This window comes from Lithobates pipiens, unplaced genomic scaffold (assembly GCF_037356315.1).
Source record: "Lithobates pipiens isolate NorthernLeopardFrog02 unplaced genomic scaffold, aLitPip1_a1.2 Scaffold_18, whole genome shotgun sequence".
Lineage (NCBI taxonomy): Eukaryota > Metazoa > Chordata > Amphibia > Anura > Ranidae > Lithobates > Lithobates pipiens.
The window spans coordinates 287,748,075-287,765,783 of NW_027507758.1; the positions used below are offsets into that span (position 1 = coordinate 287,748,075).

Consider the following 17,709-nt stretch of genomic DNA (forward strand, 5'->3'; position numbering starts at 1 on the left):
AATAGGATGAAGAAACAATCCCTAAATTTTGCCAGTTTCTCCTTCAAATGTATTTACTTCCTTTCACATAACCAAACAATAAGTGAGGGTAAAACACCTACCAATGTCTTTCCTCGGGGACACACAGGTCAATCTAAATAGTTTCCCCGTTAGGAAAATTGCACTCTAGCATTATGCTGTGTATATTCCAAATTATTAGGTATCTTGGACTTTAGGGTTTATTTACTAAAGGCAAATCCACTTTGCACTACAACTGCAGTTGCTGGAGGTCCGAGGGGGACACACCAGGAAAATTTAAAAAAACAGCATCTTTGCTTCTACATGATCAGATGATAAAATCATCAGTGCTTCCCCTCAGATTTACAGCTAGTACACTTGTATTGCAGAGTGGATTTGCCTTTAATAAACCCCACAATACCTAATAATTTTGGGGTGTACACAACAAAATGCTAGAGTGAAGTTTGCCTAATGGGGACACTAAATAGGTTGACCTGTGTCCCCAAGGAAAGACATTGGTAGGGTTTTACCCTCCCTTCCTGTCTGGCTATGTGACAGGAAGTGAAGCCAATTTTCAGAAAAGGAACACAAAGCCCAACCTGAAAAAGGCAAGCAGGGGTTCTAACACTCACTTGGTTTCCCTCAAATGCCCACAATTAGAATAGGATTGTCTTGAGCTAAATTTTAGCTCATTGCTCTAAATCAGAGGTTCTAAATCCTGTCCTCAAGTACCTCAACAGGCCATGTTTGCAGGTTTTCCTTCATCTTGCACAGGTGCTTTAAATCAGTCAATGGCTTGGGATTTTGGACAACTATTTTAGCTAAGATAAATTCCCAAAACATGTCCTGTCGGGGGGTACTTGAGGACTGAGGCTGAGAACCACTGCGCTAAAATGGAAAATTGAATACTTACCTCTGTAATTTTCCGTGCATATGCTACTATGAAGGCACCAGGGAAGTAGCTTTTAAACAAATTGCACTTTTTTTTTTGTTTTGTCATGCCAATCGGTATAGTTAAGCTGCAGCTGGGAAATCTGTTGCATTCATTTTTTTTGGGGGGGGGGGGGGTGTAAAATGCATTTATTTGGATTGAACATGCATCTGCAAAACAAATGATTAACAAAACACATAAAACATGAAAATTTGCTACAAATGTTATTGGTCAACATAACAGGACTTTGAAAAGAGCAAGGAAAGCAAAAAACACATGTATGTTAATTTGAGACACTAAGGGCCGGTTCACACAGCAGGCGAGGCGACTCCGACTTGCCTCGCCGCGGCCTCAGCGGCGACTTGCAAATGACTTCTATATAGAAGTCAATTCAAGTCGCCCCGAGATCGCCCAAAAGTAGTACAGGAACCTTTTTTCTGAGTCGGAGCGACTCGAGTCGCTCCTCTCAGAACGGTTCCATTGTACAGAACGGGGGCGACTTGCGAGAGCGAGGCGAGTCGTGTCGCCTCGCATCGCCCGCTGTGTGAACCGGCTCTAACAGAATATGGTTTTGAGGTCTGACCATTTTGCAGCAGGAAATTAACAGGAGTTGAAAGGACTGCGCCCACAAATGGACAGTCTCTTAAGGATTTAAACATTTATTAGTCACAACATCTTGAGGAAGATTTTGCAAAATAATGCAGCACAGACAATTCAATCAAAGTGAAGCTAACAACCTACAAACAACAATCTTTGACAACATCAAAAATATTTCAGTGAAAAATATTTTCAAAAGCATAAATAAAATAAACAAAACTAAAAAATACTTGCTCTAAAAAAAAAACATCTGTTTTGCAAAGACATAAAAAACAAAATACAAAGAGAAAATACATGTTTCAAACTCTATAAGAACACCCAAATGTGCTATCTTGCCTTTTTTCAGGGCAAGGTAAAGAATGTTATCTGCAAGCTTTATATAACATAGGTTTGTGTGCTAATGAGGCAATTGAAAACACGTGCACAGTCCACAAAACGCACAAAATGCAAGTTCACCCACTGTAGAGACATTACTTCAAAGTGGATACACCTGTTAAGGATTTCCTTAAATTACTAACCCAAAAAGTGCTTTTTACACACAAAAAAAACCAAAAAAAAAAAAAACCCAAGTCCCTGGGCATTGCCGGAACAACTCAAATGCAGCTAAGCACAAAATAAGCCACCCCCTGTCTAAAATTAAGCACATCACCCAGCATGCTACATAATTAAAACTACAAACCCTCCCCGTTCCAGCAGGGCAAGCCTAACATGGGCAACAGTTATACAACAAATACCATTGCAGTCTATGGGAACTGACTTGTTAATGTTGCTAGTCCCACTTGGCTGGCTTATATTCTAGTTATTGGCATTAAAATGGGCATGGGGGCCCAGGTCCCACCCTGAGGGCCATATATCAATGTCACCAATTTGGACAACCCTAAATACAGACACCTTGAAAAGTCTTGAAGAGGATCAGTCTATCATCATCTGTAATTTGAATAAAGGGGGGCCTGGTCGTGGTCATGAACATTCATGATTACAAGACGTAGGCTAATTGCCAACTTTCTGATACCCGTACGTATAGTGTGCGCAAGGGTGATCCAGCCAAAACTTTCAAGATCCTCCTATATAAATTAGTACATAGAGGGAAACAGTTAGGATTGTTTAATCAAAAAGAAGCAGAGGCTCTAATCCACGAGAATCTCATCCTGTCCACTTTTTACCACCTACCCAAAACGCATAAGGGATTAGAACCCTTACATGGCAGGCCCGATCATATTGGGCATTGGATCCCTTAATGAGAGACTAGGGCAGTGGCTAGACAAACCGCTTCCGCCACTGGTGGTCCAGTTGCCAGACTATCTTAAAGACACCAACTAACTATTGCATTTAGTTGAGGGCTTGGATTGAGAGGCAAATTCGTCCTGGCTGACATGTGATGTCTCCAGCCTTTACGCCTCAATAACTAATTTAGATATTAAGGCAGTAGGGCTGAAACGATTAATCGATATTATTGATAATAATCGATAATGAAAATCGTTGTCAACGATTTTCATTATCGATTAGTTGGTCCGCACCATGTGATCCGCGGAGCGGGCCGCGGCCTTAGGAAAGACCGCGGCTTCGGCCTAGCTTCGGAGCTGGCGGCCATCTTGGTACACCCGGCGGCGGCGTCAGCCCAAGTGAATGAATTCTGGAGGAGTCACGGAGTTCTTCTGTCCCCGCACATCCCCCGTGGCTGGACTACCGGTAGGTTCTCCCTGCTGTCTGTCAGCGTTATTGTACAGTGCAGGATGAGTTCCTCAGTCCTCACATTGCTGGGGTCTGTGTATGGGGGGAGGGGGATTACTCTAACATTAACCCTTTCCATACAGCCTGCCTTGTCAAGTAGCAGATTGAATAAAGTTCAGCCCTCAGACTTCACATCTTCCCTCCAACTTTCCTAAAAAGTCCTGACTTCTTCTGTCCCCGCACATCCCCGTGCTCTTCTTCTGTCCCCGCACATCCCCCGTCCTCTTCTTCTTCTGTCCCGCACATCCCCCGTCCTCTTCTTCTTCTGTCCCCGCACATCCCCCGTCCTCTTCTTCTTCTGTCCCCGCACATCCCCCGTCCTCTTCTTCTTCTGTCCCCGCACATCCCCCGTCCTCTTCTTCTTCTGTCCCCGCACATCCCCCGTCCTCTTCTTCTTCTGTCCCCACACATCCCCGCTTTCCAGCGCTGCTGTGATTGGAGGTTGGGCTCTGCACATGCGTGCATCCATCTCCCGGCTTCGGGGTGCCCTTCGCTCCATTTGGAGGAGTCGGCCGAGTCACGTGTGGCTGGTCCGGACTGAGACTCCACCCCACACCACCCCGGCACACCGAGGAGGAGCCGCTGTCACCATGAAGGGGTGAGAAAACCAGAGACACCGGAGGGGGGGAGGGGAGCACTGAGAGGAGGTGGGGCAGTGACACCATGTGAGAGGGGAGGAATGTGTCATCTATACTGGGGGGGGGGGGACACGTGTGTGTGTGTGTGTGTGTGTGTGTGTGCGCGTGTGTGTGTGTGTGTGTGCGCGTGCGCGCGCGCGTATATATATTTCCCCCCCCCCCCTTTTTTTTTAAATCTGATTAATCGAAAAAATAATCGGCCGATTAATCGATTATGAAAATAATCGTTAGTTGCAGCCCTATAAGGCAGTCTCCTTTTATCTTGAGTGTATGATGGATCTATCCATTTGAGGCATTGGCCATGCATTCTGGATATTTTAGAGTACCTTTTGTCACACAATTTTCTTATCGTACATCACGGGACACAGCGCCATAGTAGTTACTAGGTGAGTTATAGGCCACCTTCAGGTTATGGACACTGGCATGTCCTAAGACAAAAATTCCACTCCTTCTATAACCCCTCCAACTACTGGGAGCACCTCAGTTTTTTTGCCAGTGTCTAAGGTGTTGGACATGAGTAAAGATGTGCTGTGCTGAGCTCCTCTGGAGCAATCCTAGCTGGGGCTAGCCATGTAGCCAGATCCATTCAAAGTGTCTTTTTGGCCAAATTGAATGGTACCCGAGCCTCGTATCCGAAGAAACAAGGTTTTTGCCTATAAACGTTTCTCTTTTTAGAGAGCTGGACTCCAGGATTCAGTACTTTTGGTATTAAGGCTATAAAGTTTTACTGGTGGTGGTGCTATTACAGGTCCAGGATTGTGGGTTTCCATGAGGGTCCCCGGCTCCTGAAGGTTTAACGGAACTCGCCGTGAAGAGTGAAGATCATACTCGCTGATCACCAACCGGCTGCAGAGATCCGCTCTCCTCTCCTCAGCATCAACTTCCGTGTGAGGAGAGGAGTCGATTGTCTAGCAACCTGCTGTTTGTTTACATCACATGGAGGCCGTGATTGGACACAGCCGTCATGTGATCAGGAGGGCCAATCATAGAGCCCTCCTGCCAATTTAAGATGCGGCGTGTCCGGGTGACACGAGCGCATCGGGATTGAGCTGCTGAGTGGAAACGCACACGATCCCACTCCTTCTGAGGGACGTCCACAGTTCTGAGGGATGTCGCAGTTCACCTGTGGCTTTCCTGCGGATTAGCTGCACTTTGCCATAGACTTCTATTATATCCTGCAGGTGTGGTGTGCTTTCTAAAAGTGCACCAAACCTGCAGATAAAATCAGAAATCTATGGCTCAGTGCAGGTAACATGCAGGTGCACCTGCAGATCAGTTTGAAAGCAGCCCAGTAACCACTGCAGAGCAGTATGCACATGTATACACTGTGATTTTAGTAATAAAATTACCTTTACCTTCCATTCGGGTATCGCTGGCTGTTGTCCCAGGTAGAATACATTTGTTATCACCCCGCCTGTGACAGGAGTTGGCGCTATACAGGAAGCATCAGCTTATGCAGCTCTGCTCTGCAGCCACTTGCTTGCTCCACCACCAGATTCATTCACAACACTGATGCTCTGGGATGGCAGGTCGGCAACCCACGATCTGGGCATGCCAACTCTCCACCCTAGAGCAGGAGGTCACGGGCCACAACAGAAGGCTCCGTGGGCCACATGTGGCCCCCGGGCAGCTGGTTGGGCACCCCTGGTGTAGGAGAAGGGAAGAAACGGAGGGTACAGGTGAGCATAACAACATGTGGCTGGAAACCGGCACCAATGTTTCTAGCTGAGCAAATGCACGAAGGACTGAAGAACACAGGAACGTGGTTTTTTTTGTGTAAAATGTTAAAGAATATAAATATATTCAAAGACGCTGCAAATTCACACACTGGTAGATGTTCATGTTTATGCCATCATATAACAGCAGTATTCCTTTGGCGAGACTCAGTTTTGAGATAAAAACCATAAAATTGTTGTTTTTCTTAATCGTTCATTACAGAACAGAAGAGTTCATATTCATGACTATGTGGGTTATGTTGCTACATTCAGGTGAATCTATACTGGCCAAAAAAAGGCAATAATCTATGCCCAGGCATAACCCCTCCCAGCTTGCCAAACCTCCAATTGTTAGCTATTGTCCTTAGGTGATGGATGTATATCCTTCAAGATCATTTTGTGGGATTTGACCCCCATAAATCCTGGCCTGTTGCTAACACTCCTGATAAGGCAGAGGTGAGCTTTTTCTGAATTTGGTCTCTATGGCCAGGAGGGACTGTACCTAGACCCACATACAAGAGCAGAGACTTCTGTAGAGTTGCCATTCTCAGCTGGCTCCTGTGAGCAGCAATCTCTTCGATACAGTGTACCAGAGGAACATAGCTAGCAGGGTGTTCAGATTCAGAGCAATGATCCCCCAGAGGGGGATTTGTGGTATTGAAGGCCCTGAGGGGCGCGCCCACCATGATGGGTGAAGATTGTCCTGTTGGCCCTGCTACATGAAATGGTGAGTGTCTCTGGGCTATGTGGAGCTGGCAGCAGTCTTTCCTCTGGGTGTCTCTGCACATGGAATGTTTGGCTGTTTATTTGTACAGAGTGCTCATCACAGTAACAGTGTTCATAAGGGGCAGGCTCACACTGGGCATGTATGATAATGCACCATTTTCCAGTTCCCTTGGGCAGACAGCTTGTGTTGCCGTTCCATAAAGCCAGCCAATATGTCATCAGAATACAACATCTGCACAGCAAGTTTTGGGGACATTTTGTAGGAGGGGTTGTCGCCACTTCAAAGTTTGGCTTGTGCCATCTCTTCTCCTAGGTCTGTGGCGTTTACAGGCCTACAGACCCTCAGCATGCCATGGCCTCACACACAAGCAAGGAGGTGGGGTGAAAGACGATGAGGTGTGCTCCCAAATCCCTCTTATCAGGTAGGTAGAACCTCTTGCACAGTTTGCCCTGCAATGGTTTTCAGAAGGCTTGGATTAGCTCAGGGACAAAGTCCAAGTCCTGGAGAGGTTTGGCTTGGTGCTGAGCCTTCAGAAGTCAACCTTGGCTCCTGTACAGCATCTGGAGTATATAAGCTTAGTCCTTAATATGACACAGGTGAAGGTACTGCCTGCGCAGCAAGAATGCTGGTTTCTTGAAGCTCAGGTGGAGTCCAAGGTGGTTGTAAAGTTCTGTGATTTGGGTCTGCATGGAGTGCTGGGGAAGGTGATGGTATGTACCTTTGATGTGGTCCCTTGTGCCCTGTTTCAGTCCAGATCTCTGCAGCTCAATATTCATTAAGTATTGGGCAAATGCCAGGCATCCTTGAATCTGCCTATGCATCTGATTCCGAAGAGCAGTTCTGGAAAGGTGGATATCCATGCAGATAATGGATTTCAGGAGCTTGTCAGGCTGGGAAGGTGTTCTGGAGAACCTCTTGGTTCAGAGAATGTGGTAGTCAGGGGAGCAGAGGTTGCAGATCAGCATCCTGGAACTTTGGGTGATTCGGGTCTCTCCTACATTGGGCTGCCCACCTTTTGGGGGTCTCCCTTTCATTGTGCAGTTAAACACTGCAATTAAATTATTTTACAGGTATATTTTAGAACATGTTAAAACACTCAATTCTAAATGTTAGGCCCTTTTCACACTGAGTTTTTTTAGGCGGACCTGAATGGACGCCCCATACAGGTCCATTACATACAGGTCTATGGATCAACTGATGACATGTCCGGTGACATCCGACCCGCTCTGATCCACAAAAGTGTGACGGATGGAAACGCTACTTTTCCATCCGTCTATCGGATGAAAACTGACTCTACAGTCTGTCTTTATCCGATTCCCCCATAGGAGAGCCACAATCTGACAGGTCTGTCCCCGCACAGTGTGCAGAGATGGACCTGTCATCTGCCTGCTCAGCGGGAACCGACAGAGCGACCCCCTGCTGAGCAAAGCGGAGCCTGTACACGGAAACATACGTGTGAAAGGGCCCTTACTTAGAGAAGTATGCAGTTCGTTCTCTACTCTTGTGACCCAGATTCATCCGACAGCTGGCTAAAGTCTGCTGTCTGCTGACATCAGCCGGTCCAGGGTCTGCAGGAATCTCGGGATCTGCTGACATGCCTGACCAGCAGCTGTCTCAGCCACTCAGTGTGCGGCTGAGAACCTGAGCCAGTCGTTCATGCCCCTCCACAGCCCGGCGCTCCAGTGAGCACTGGAGGGGGAAGAACACAAAGCTGGTGACTGACAGTCACCTCTGTGTGTTCAAATCGTGCCTGATAACTGAGTGATCAGTGGTCTTTGATTGCTAAGTTCTCATTTTAGCCATATAGGCGAGTATGATTAACTTTTTTGATTTTTAAATCCCATATTTCTCTTTCAAGAATAAACAAAACAAAAGTAAACAAAAAGCTTTGTAAGGCTGGGTTATCTAGCAAAAAAAACATCTCTTTCCTCCATGTGAACAAATGCTTAGACACTGGTCATGTGATTTCAAATTTTAGCCAAAAACCACTGATTGATTATCTCTGCCTTAACATTAGTCTGTTACAACCCTTTCATAGTGTCCTTGCCAAGATCATATGACCAGTGCCTAGCTTCTGCTCAGGGACCAGGAGCACCCTTGATTAAGGGTACTTTGCAGGAGGCATGCTGGACCTCTGTGCTCTGTGTTGAGCAGCGATCTGAATCTCAACACACACATGTACAAAACATTTAGGATGGAATCTGTCAAGCATTTAATTTGCTTGCAAATATAAAAGGGATCATTTACCATTACATAGGTGAGACCATCCAAACTGCTCCTGGAATATCTACATCACACATACCAAGTGATGGTTTGTGAGATCTTACACATGAACAAGAGACTTGTAATATTTGTGCTTGTGCTGGACCTCACAATACATCCTGGCATAGGTCAGAATTGAATTAAATGAGCCACAGAAAAAAATAAAAGGTTTTTACTTTTGTTGTTTTTGTGCAAAGGGAAAAGGGGGGGAGGCAGGAGAGAATACCTTCCTAAAATAATAAAAGTCAGACTTTAAAGTGGTTGTAAACTCTCCCCCACAACTTTGTCCCATGTAAATCAGCATAAAAACCCTAATGAACACTGCTTGTAGATATCTCCTTACTTAGTATTGTTGTAATCCTTTTTGTTCTTTAGAATGATGTCACTGAGCATGCCTGATTTACAGCACACTCTCTATGTGCTTATCTATGTGTTATCGGGACTTCCTACAGCACTCTACTGAACTCCCAGGAGACTTCAGAATCATTCAGAGCTTCCTCCTCCACACCGTGTGACCATGTGACATGACATGCAGTGTAAACTTGGCCATTACTGCAGTCTTATCAGCTGAAGCTGATAAGACTGACAAAGGGAAACATTAGACATCGGCACAAGTAAATACTATGAAATAAAAAAAAAAAAGTCAGCTATGAACAGTAAAGCAGGGCTGCCATAGAAACGTTGGATTGAGAAGGAGGCTTGGTTAACGGTACAGGAAGTGCTCAATGTAAGGGTGGAAATACACTCCACTGTGGACTCCGAAAACAATACTTAAAATGGTGCTACCTAACCCCTGGAAGTTTTTTTTAAAGCTTCTTTAAACAGTAAGGAATATGCAATTTGGGCTGGATTACAGTGGCTATAGTCTGATAATTACTTTATTATAATGGACTAAATGAAAAGAAGCTTCAGTCGGAGAGTTTACTTCCTCTTTAAAGGGGTTGTAAAGGTAAATGTTTTCACCTTAATGCATTCTATGCATTAAGGTGAAAAAACATCTGACAGTGCCTGCGCCCCCCCCCCCCCCCCCCCGTTTTACTTACCTCAATCCTCGAAAATCCCGCGCTCACCCCGTCGTCCTTTCCACCGTTCAGCCTGGCCGCTGATTGGCTGGAGTGGATGGATGGAAAGCAGCGCAGCCATTGGCTCACGCTGCTGTCAATCACATCCACTGACGTGGAGTGCCGGGGGGCGGGGCCGTGTGATACAGCGAGCTGTATCACGGGAGCGCACCCGCATATGCTTCTCACCATGCGAGGGAGCTCGCATGAACGTGAGAAGTACCTGCAGGAGGAAGCCGAGACAGCCGCCGAGTGACCCCAGAAGAGCAGGTCCCGGGCCACTCTGTGCAAAACGAGCTGCACAGTGGAGGTAAGTATGACATGTTTGTTATTTTTTAAAAAAAAAAATCACTTTACAATCCCTTTAAGTTTTGTATTTTGTTATGCCTTTGTCAAGTGTTTTTTGTTTTTGTTTTTCTTCTATCTGTGATTTAAGGTTTTAAAAACTGTAGGACAAGAAGTGAGGGGAGAGCTCTCTTGTTAGATCCATTAAGTAAAAGAATTTGAGAGGTAACCCTCCCCTACTGTATCCAAATTATTTTGGTTGGAGTTCTAGGTTACGCTCTTTTCATGGAGGATTCTTGAGAAATAAATTGCTGATAAATTTGCTATTTTACACCTGTAGATATGAGAAATCAAGTGAGGTAGTGCAATCATTTAGTGTGAATGTTAATGCTTTTATGTTTTATTTTTTCTAAAGCGCCCTCACAAGGCCACAGCAGAAGAGATGACAAAGTATCACAGTGATGAATATATTAAGTTTCTTCGATCGATCAGACCAGACAATATGTCTGAATACAGCAAACAAATGCAAAGATGTAAGTTCACATTTCTTATGATACAGAGTAAAGGCATTTTAAAGATCCACTATAGCGAAAAATATTGTGGTTACTGTGCGAGATTAATACCCTGTAGTAGTGGTAGTATTCAGCTTGATCACCTTTTCTTCCCACATGCTTTAAAGTGTATGCCAAGCCAAAACATTTTTTACTAGTTTTGGATAGAGTGGGGGAAAATCGGAGCTACTGTTTTTGCAGCTATTTGGGGCTCCGTTTACTATGACGTCTGTTCACCGGACAGGAAGTGTGAGAAAATCTGTAATGGAGACACAGATAGATAGAAACTAAAATCTGATGGGGGGTTTTAGCCTCCTACTCTTCTGTCCCTGTTGCACTGTCCTGTCTTTTTAAAATTTTAGCAGTATAGGAAGACTACATTTCTATAATGGAGCCCCAGATCGCAGTAAAAAAAAAAATCAGGGGTTCTAGTTCTTCCCCCCACGTTATCCAAAATAAGAAGGGGGGGGGGCGGGGGTTTTTGGGCTGGACATGTGTTTTTCTGCACATTTTACATGTGGACTAAGCTGTCAGCATAAGATACAGGGGTTAAAAAAAGCAATTTGAATCCCTCAGGCGTGGTTTAAAGGGGCCTCTTTTATTCACATTTGTTGCTGTAACTATTTAAAAAGAGTTAGCTGAAGTTTTGGATTTAAATTTTCTTTTACTTAAAGTTCATCTAAAACTATTGTCCACCTACGTACAACCCTGGTGACAACCCTGTTACAGGAATTGCAATAAAAACTGATATACTGGTTGGATCATCAGGTAATACAACTATATTACAGAGGGGACTGCAGCATTTATTATTACACAGGATTTGTATAGCGCCAACAGTTAGCTGAGTGCTTTCCAAAATGAAATCAGACATTACAGTTAAAATACAATTTGGTACAAGAGGAATCTGAGGGCTCTGCTCAATAAAGCTTACAATCGTAAGAACTATAAGCAAAACTTTTTTTTTTTTTTTTCATTTTGGATAGAGTAAAGAAGGGTTAATACCCGGTAGTTTTTTTTTATTATTATTTATTTTTTGCTATCTGTGTGTCCCATTGGAGACATCTCCCTTCATTTCCTGTCTCATAGCCAAACAGGAAGTGAGAGGAAATTCCTACAAATTAAGGGTATTCCTTGGGGATCCCCAGGTCATCGTAACTAGTGTCCTCGTTGGAAGATTTCCCCTCTATTACTTTTCTGGGGACAACTTAAAACTTGGGAATTTATTTTACTTTCAATGCTAATGTTAAATTAGGACAAATGGAGAAAGTGAATCTCCCTAATGGACACACAAACGGTAATAGAAACTGACACCCGTTCTGATCCCTCTCTACTCTATCCAAAATGTAAAAAAAAGTATTTCTTTTAGTTATACTTTAACACACAAAGGTAACTTGTATGAACAAAGTGTGACAAACAAAACACTGCTAATGTTATTAAGGCTGAGTACTCACGGGCCAAAAAACTGTCGGTTCAGCAGGACCAGCTGATTTTCGTCTTGTGTGTACAGCTTCCTGCCTGACAGAAGCCAGCCTCACGATAGCTTCTGACAAACTGGCATGCTGGAAAACCGGCATCCGATCAACACTCTCAGCCAATGGCTGCAAATGCTGATTGTGTCCTGGGGGGGGGGGGGGGGGGGCAGAGCAGGGGGCAGTCACCCTGTCAGAACACAATAGCTCAGTTGGGGGGATCTCTGTACTAACATCACTTGTGTTAGTACGGCTATCTGTAGGTTTTTTCTTTTCATTCCACCTGCTGGGTTGAACAAAAAAAACCTTATGACGTTTTACCCTGAATTAGAGTATAGGGGGGATATTTTTCTCTATTAAAGCTCTGGTGTGTGCAATACAGGCACATGTAGATTTTCAGCCCTGATATCATGTCACCCATACTCTTTACCACACACCAAGCAAGCTAGTCCTCCAGATGAGGCTTTGCTGCAAATTTCTGTGAAGTTTGGCCACCTGTTTAAGAGGGGTATTGCTGCCAAACATTCCTCCTGCGTTGCTACTAAAAGGATGCATTAGAGCGATGTCGAATGTGCTCTATAGAGGACTGTGTTCACAGTAGGTCACCTTTGTTCACGTCCCGTAATAATCATCTTTTGACAAATAGGCTTTCTGTTACGTGTGAGCCCTTGGTTCTGTTATAGTGATGAATTTTCTAGTCCTGGCCAACAGCTTTCTGAGAAAGAATAGTGCCGATTACTGCCAAAAGTAAAAAAAAAAAGTAGCACAATATCTAAATTGCATTTCATAAATAAAATGATACATGTTTCTTTGCTTCTGTTTAGTCAATGTTGGTGAGGACTGTCCGGTGTTTGATGGGCTTTTTGAGTTCTGTCAGCTTTCCACTGGAGGCTCTGTGGGTAAGGTGTTTTTTTGTTTTTGTTTTTTTTTGATTTCTATGAATTACTATTTTTAGAAATGTATAAGATGTGCATGTAGATTTTTGAAAAAACTACAGAAAAGTAGCAAACATATATTTTTTTTTTTATATATTCTTTATTTATACTCAAGGAGGTTACAAGGTTGAATTGCATACATCTTCATAGTTACATACATACATTCATAAGTTCCCGGCCCGTCTTACTCTCTGCAAAAATTCTATTTCCCTGATTTTAATAGCTGAGAACCCTTTCTTATTTATCTCTACTGTTATTAAGTATTCCACTTTTCCTCCTTTTATTTTAATATTTTCCCCCAGCCTTCCCCCCTCCCCCCAGAAAAACAAAACAAAAAAAAAACAGTTTACTTAATCCCACTACATAGCGGTTTCCTTCTCTTTCCCTGTTCCCCATCAGTTTCTTTCCCTCCTCTGAAGAGAGAAAAGCATTCCAAACCGTCCATACCCTGGCATATTGCTCACTTCTGTCCTGGGCCGAGTATACTAAATCTTCCACAGCCCCCACCTTCCTAACTTTATTTAACCACATTGCTATTGTGGGTGGCTTAGGATCTTTCCAAGATCGGGCAATACATGCCTTGGCCTCATTAACCATATGACACAATACCGAACTCTTATATTTTCTTATTGGAATATGTGAGAGGTGCAACAGAAAAAAAGCCGGGTCATCCAGTATTCGATATTCGGTAAATTTTTGCACAATTCTTTGCACGTCTCTCCAATACTGTTTGATCTTGGGACAGGTCCAAAAAATATGGAATAAAGTCCCCCGTCCCCCGTTGCACCTCCAACATTGATCTGAAGCTCCAGGGAAGAACCTCTGGAGCTTCGATGGGGTATAATACCACCTCGTCAACAACTTATAATTTAATTCCTGAGTTCCAGTACAGATTGATGAGTTTAACGAGAGGTATATCATCCTCTGACGTTGATCTGATGAAAATGTCCTATCCAAGTCCCTTTCCCACTTTACAAAACCTGGCATCTCATAATTATCTGGGGGGGCTATGAGCATTGTATATACCTTTTGATATCGTTCGAGACAGAGGTTCCTTCTCTTCACATCTTGTCAGATCTCGTTTATAGTTTATTGCTGGACCTAATGACTCAAAGAAGTGCCGAAGCTGCATTGCCTGCCAAACCTTAATTTCAAATCGGCCCCCCTGTTGAGTCAATACGGTCACTGTTGGCCAGGAGTCAAATTGCAAAAAGTGTGATGCCTGAGTATAACCCTTTTCCCGCAGGCTCTCAAAGGCCCTCCTCTCCATTCCTGGTTTAAAACTAGGGTTACCTAGTATCGGGAATATTGGGGATTGTGTTGACGAAAATTTCGAATTCTGACTAATTCTAAGCCCTATTTGCAATGTTGGGCCTATAAGAGGGTGTTTTTTCATGGATTCCGGTAGTACTGTGTAGCACCAGATCGCTCTTCGTAGGGGTACTGTACACATTTCTTGCTCTAGTTCCGTCCATAGTTTAAATTCTGTGTGTCGCAAACATATTTAAACTGCATGACCATATAGTCCATAAAACTCATTAGTCTCTAAAAGCATCAGTCGCAGATCTTGCTGCTCCTCTCATTGATCTGGGGAGATCAAGCAGAGGCAAGAGTAGAACTTGCAAGTTGAACTTGAAAAAAACTTGAAGAATTTATTACAATCTAAAATAATATGGCACTCACACAAGGTTAGTAGTCTTCAGCATGACTCGCATAGGTAAACTGATTCTGGAGACTAAAAATCTTACGCAGAACGCAAAAGGAAATGCCGCTCCAGGTGAGATCAGTATGACTATAATGGTGACGAGTCCAGTGCTGCTGGAAAACGCAGGATAAAAGAAAAGCGGATGACCTCATTTGAGGGTAGAAGCACTCCAAGAAACTTTTTATTGCAACTCAATAAAACTACCATTTGTTCAACAAGCAGGGAAGGAGTTAATGCATTTCACACAGCATGCACTTACTCATAACTCCTACATAATAATAATATACCGTATTTATCAGCGTATAACACACACTTTTTTTCCCCCCTAAAATCAGGGGGAAATCGGGGGTGCGTGTTATACGCCGATCCCCCACTATTTTTTAACCCTTTCTGCCACTCTCTGCTATTTTCGGCCGAGTGTGGCCGAAAATAGCCGAGTGCGGCCAAAAGCCGCCAAGATACACAGGACATCCGCTCTGTATCTCGGCGGTGCCATTTTTAAATGGCAAAGCCACAGAGAAGACTGCAAATGACTGACGAGGCTAAATGCAAGGCTGCAAATGACTGACAAGGCTGCACATGACACTGATAAGGCTGCATTGATGGGCATTTAAATGTACGTTTTTTCCTTAAACTTCCCTCCTAAAAGTTTTTTTTTTTCTTTTTAAATTCCCTCCTAAACTTGGGGTGCGTGTTATACGCCGATAAATACGGTAACTATAAATCTTCTACACGTGTGATATTATTTGTTTGCAATAAATTCTTCAAGTTTTAACACTTTTCCTGCACCGTAAGTAGTGTACTGTCCAAAGCAAATAAACCCCTCTGCTATACCGCCACTGCACATGGAAAGGGTGCTGGCCCTGCATGCATCATAAGATATATAGTGACAAAAGTCTGAATGGCCACACTCCAATTAAATCACTTTTTTTAATCCATATAAGTAACAGTTCATTCAGCAAAAATGAATCCTAGCTGAAATGATGAACGAAAACACAGGGGTGTGTATATGTGTGTGTGTATGTGTGTGTGTGTATATATATATATATATATATATATATATATATATATATAGCTCAAGTCCTGCGGGAACGGCGTTCCTGTACTTTTTTCCACAACAGGAACTCAGTTCCCGTTAGCAGCCACGTCCTGCAAGACTTTGAAGTATGCGAGCTGTGTGGTAGGTGCTGCACCAGCAGCCACCAAAACAGCTCGCAATAGTAAGTGCCGCACACCTGACCATTCAGGCATTGCCAGTAGGGGGCCCCATGACAGCTCCCTCTTCAATCTACCTGTCAATCACAGCTAGCTGATGGGTAGATCAGGTCTAAGTCTAGCTGATGGGTAGATCAGCTATTCTGCTCACAGGACATGCAGGGAGAGAGGTGAGCTGAGGGAACAACATCAGTTTGGGGTGGTAAGCTGAGCACAATACCTGGAAAAGTTGAATGCCCGGAGGGAAGTTTATGTGGAAATATGTGAAGGGTTGGAATAGCAGCGAGTGTGTGTTGGAGCCCTGCAGAGTTTGAAGCCCCCCCAAGCTAACATACATCTCCTAAGCAGGAACACATCACTATCTCCCCAAGCATTCTGTCCAGATAATGTGCAGTTCGTTTATGACCTTTCCGTTTAACCCTGTGTTATCCAAACTCTGTTCAATGACAAGTGTAAACTCACCACATAAACACTCTATATACAAAATAACATTCTCCAATAAAGATCAGAACATGATGTTCACATTTGCATGGAAGCACAATTGAATGAATGCTGATTATTCAGAGAATTACCGGATTTGTTTATTGAGGATTGTTTTTTATGTACTTACAGTTAAGCTTCATACACACAATACGAAAATTGGATGAAAAATACCACTTTTGAAGTGTTTGTGCATATGAGCGTATCATTTTTTATTTTTTTTGGTGGGGGAGTGTATACATTTTCTCTCTCCCTCTCTCCCTCTCTCCCTCTCTCCCTCTCTCCCTCTCTCTTTCAATATGGAGACATACATACATACATTCATTCATTCATTCATTCATATTTAAATAGCTAAGATTCTTGGGCTAACTTGATTCCAAGATTGAATGCATTTGAGCTATTTAAATATATCTGCATATATACCTGTGTTTTAGTTCATCATTTCAGCTATGATTAAGCACCAGGAAAGGTGTGAAACACGTTAGCTGAGCTGTATTTCTTACCCTCATTTTTGCTATTTGAAATGTTATTTACATATAAGTATTAATAAAAGTGATTTCATTGGAGTGTGGCCATCCAGACTTTTTTCACTACTTTCCCTGCGCCCTTGTCTGTTTCTACTCCTGCTATAGAATGATTGTGTCTTCAGTAGTTTGCACATACCATGACAAACCGAAAGCATTTTTTTGCAGTTTTACTAAATGTAACACTTCTATTTTCAGCTGGTGCTGTAAAGCTGAACAGACAGCAAACTGACATGGCAGTAAACTGGGCAGGAGGGCTTCATCATGCTAAAAAATCTGAAGCATCTGGGTTTTGTTATGTGAACGACATTGTACTTGCCATCCTTGAACTCCTAAAGTAAGTGTCTTTGCATATGTGTCTTCTGTAAAATAAAAAAAGTCCTGGTCTGTTGGCTTGTCCTGTGTCAGTAGCTCAAAGCATCAAATCCAGAGGGTCAGTATGGCAGCTAGGCAACCAGTATTTTCCTTAGGAGAAACGCAGCCTCCAACTTTTTATCAGATCAGTGTACTGTTGCTTCTCCACCCCTTAGGGCTGATGTACACAGGGCAGCTGAAAACCTTTTCTGAATGCTGAAAACTTTGACATCAGAGGTGTGTGTGTGTGTGTGTGTGTGTGTGTGTGTGTGTGTGTATATGTGTGTGTGTGTATATGTGTGTGTGTGTGTGTGTGTGTGTGTGTGTGTGTATATATATATATATATATATATATATATATATATATATATATATATATATATATATATATATATATATATATATATATATATATATATATATATATATATATATATCTCTCACAATCCGAGCGAAAAGGAATCACACATTAGACAAAGTACAGTAATTTTCACACTGTCATGTCTGCACAATGAATGCTATATAGATAAGC

General features: G+C 43.2%; 1 protein-coding gene across 1 annotated transcript in view; it reads left to right on the forward strand.

The window, feature by feature from the left end:
- HDAC2 (histone deacetylase 2) overlaps positions 1–17,709 on the forward strand; it is a 69,694-nt gene that overhangs the window by 24,343 nt on the left and 27,642 nt on the right. The window contains exons 3-5 of the mRNA XM_077487089.1: positions 10,360–10,477; positions 12,789–12,863; positions 17,022–17,160. Coding sequence (XP_077343215.1) covers positions 10,360–10,477; positions 12,789–12,863; positions 17,022–17,160 — 332 coding nt within the window. The remainder of the gene's footprint in view (positions 1–10,359; positions 10,478–12,788; positions 12,864–17,021; positions 17,161–17,709) is intronic.